General features: G+C 46.0%; 1 protein-coding gene across 1 annotated transcript in view; it reads right to left on the bottom strand.

The window, feature by feature from the left end:
- The window catches only part of atp9b (ATPase, class II, type 9B), a 57,638-nt gene that overhangs the window by 46,320 nt on the left and 9,550 nt on the right, over positions 1-1,768 (bottom strand). Inside the window, exon 4 of the mRNA XM_015384421.1 lies at positions 19-195. Within this exon, the coding sequence (XP_015239907.1) occupies positions 19-195 (177 nt within the window). The remainder of the gene's footprint in view (positions 1-18; positions 196-1,768) is intronic.

The following is a 1,768-nucleotide window of genomic DNA, read 5'->3' as shown; positions in this document are numbered from 1 at the left end:
TGTGTTTTGAATTTATGCTATAGAAATAAACTGAATAGAATTGAACACTTGGAAGAAAAAAGGAGGAAAATAGCTACGAACCAGAGGCGCCCAGTAGGTGTACAGGTATCCGATTTTCAGCGACGGCACAAACTGGGAGCAGGCCACCACCAGGAAGTACAGGTTGAGGAAGAACTTGAACTGCTGGTAGAGAACCTGGAGGAGAGAGGAGATCACTGAATGTTTGCTGCAGCGTCTGGAGGTCCTGGTTCTGAAGCAGGTCCGGTTCAGTCATGCAGCCCGTTTCTGGAGACTCAGATTTAAGCAAATCCAGTTCATGCAGATTCATTTACTACTGGGCTCAGAGAGAAGAGGTCACTGGATCAGGGTCATGACCTCTGACCCTCTAACTGAGACCTGTAGAGTCAGAGGTGGAGTAACTGGGACGACCACTCCTGGGAGGACCGGGCCGTCTGAGATTCTCTGGACGATGAAGACGATGGAGGCGACCTGATAACCTTCCTCTGATTGACGGCAGCAACAGTTGCTGCTCTAAGGTAATTGCTGATGTCTAGTCCCGTTTCTCTCCTAGACGTAGCTATGGACTCAGCTTTCACTGTGATTAACTGGATGTGCTCTCTTTCATCCTTTGACATAAACTGGCTCACACAGAGTCCGGTTCTGCTGGAGGCTTTTTATCGTTAAAAGGAGTTTTTTCTCCCCACAGTTGCTGCATGCATGCTCAGTGAGAGGGATTCCTGTAGAGTCAACGCTGTGTTTATTTACAGCTTGTGAAAGTAAACTGGTCCATCCTTCTCCAGCTCTAACCGCCCCTCACTCAGCATACGCCGTCGCCTAGCAACCGTGATCGTTGACGCAAAGAGCAGGCAAAGAATGGATACCGTTTTCTCACTACTGTTCTTGCTGCTAATAACATTTCCTGAGGAGCTTCAGCAGAAGTCCCGTCATCTACGATATCAGATTTATTTTGTCATCCTCATTGTTGATGAAAACAACACTGCTTGTGATGACGGGTTCTGAATTGGTGCTTTAAAAATAAACACAAACACAGTAAGAGTCAAATCCAGGTAAGTTTCAATTTCCGCACAACGCTGCAGCCTTCAGGTTAATTAGCCTTCAGTCGGCCAGACGAAGTCGGATTTCTCTTCATCTAAGGTCGGATTTTGAGTAATGTTTGCAATAATGAGAGAAAGGCGCTGCGTCAAAGACCATCAGCGACTACGGGATCAATGGCCGAGGCGCTCGAGTTAATGAACCTCCTGACCTTTTGGGGGAAATGCATCCTGCTAAACTCAATTTGTGTGTATTTAATAATTCAAGGAAGAGGGAGAATAATGGAGGCGTTTGGTTCATCGTCGATGGGAATATCTACGTCTCTAATAGACAGTTGACATTTAATGAAGCGAGCCAAAGGCTGCTCTCTTAATCATGGAGCAATTTGCTTTTTAATAAGTAACTGATGGATCTCCAGCGTCCCCGACCAGGTAAACCCCCCGTTAAGAGGCAGAGGAGTTAACTATTAGATACAAAGAAGGCCACTGGGCTTTATATACAGTAAATATGAGAGGAAGACTTTACCAGGGTTCACATGATTATCAGAATTATAGGGAACCTTCTGGCCTGAACGGGCTGGGAGGCTGAAATCCATATAAACTTACAGGCCTGACTGGTTTCTGATGACTGGAAATTGAATTTCCCAGTTCTAGAATCTCTGTCCCTCTTTAAGCCTGGTTTATACTCAGAAACCAGGTCGTCTGCGTGTGCTGCA

Source organism: Cyprinodon variegatus, unplaced genomic scaffold, assembly GCF_000732505.1.
Source record: "Cyprinodon variegatus isolate N-32 unplaced genomic scaffold, C_variegatus-1.0 Scaffold312, whole genome shotgun sequence".
Taxonomy (NCBI): Eukaryota; Metazoa; Chordata; class Actinopteri; order Cyprinodontiformes; family Cyprinodontidae; genus Cyprinodon; species Cyprinodon variegatus.
The sequence above is the reverse complement of the archived record's forward strand: the minus strand, read 5'-3'. Positions and strand labels throughout refer to the sequence as shown.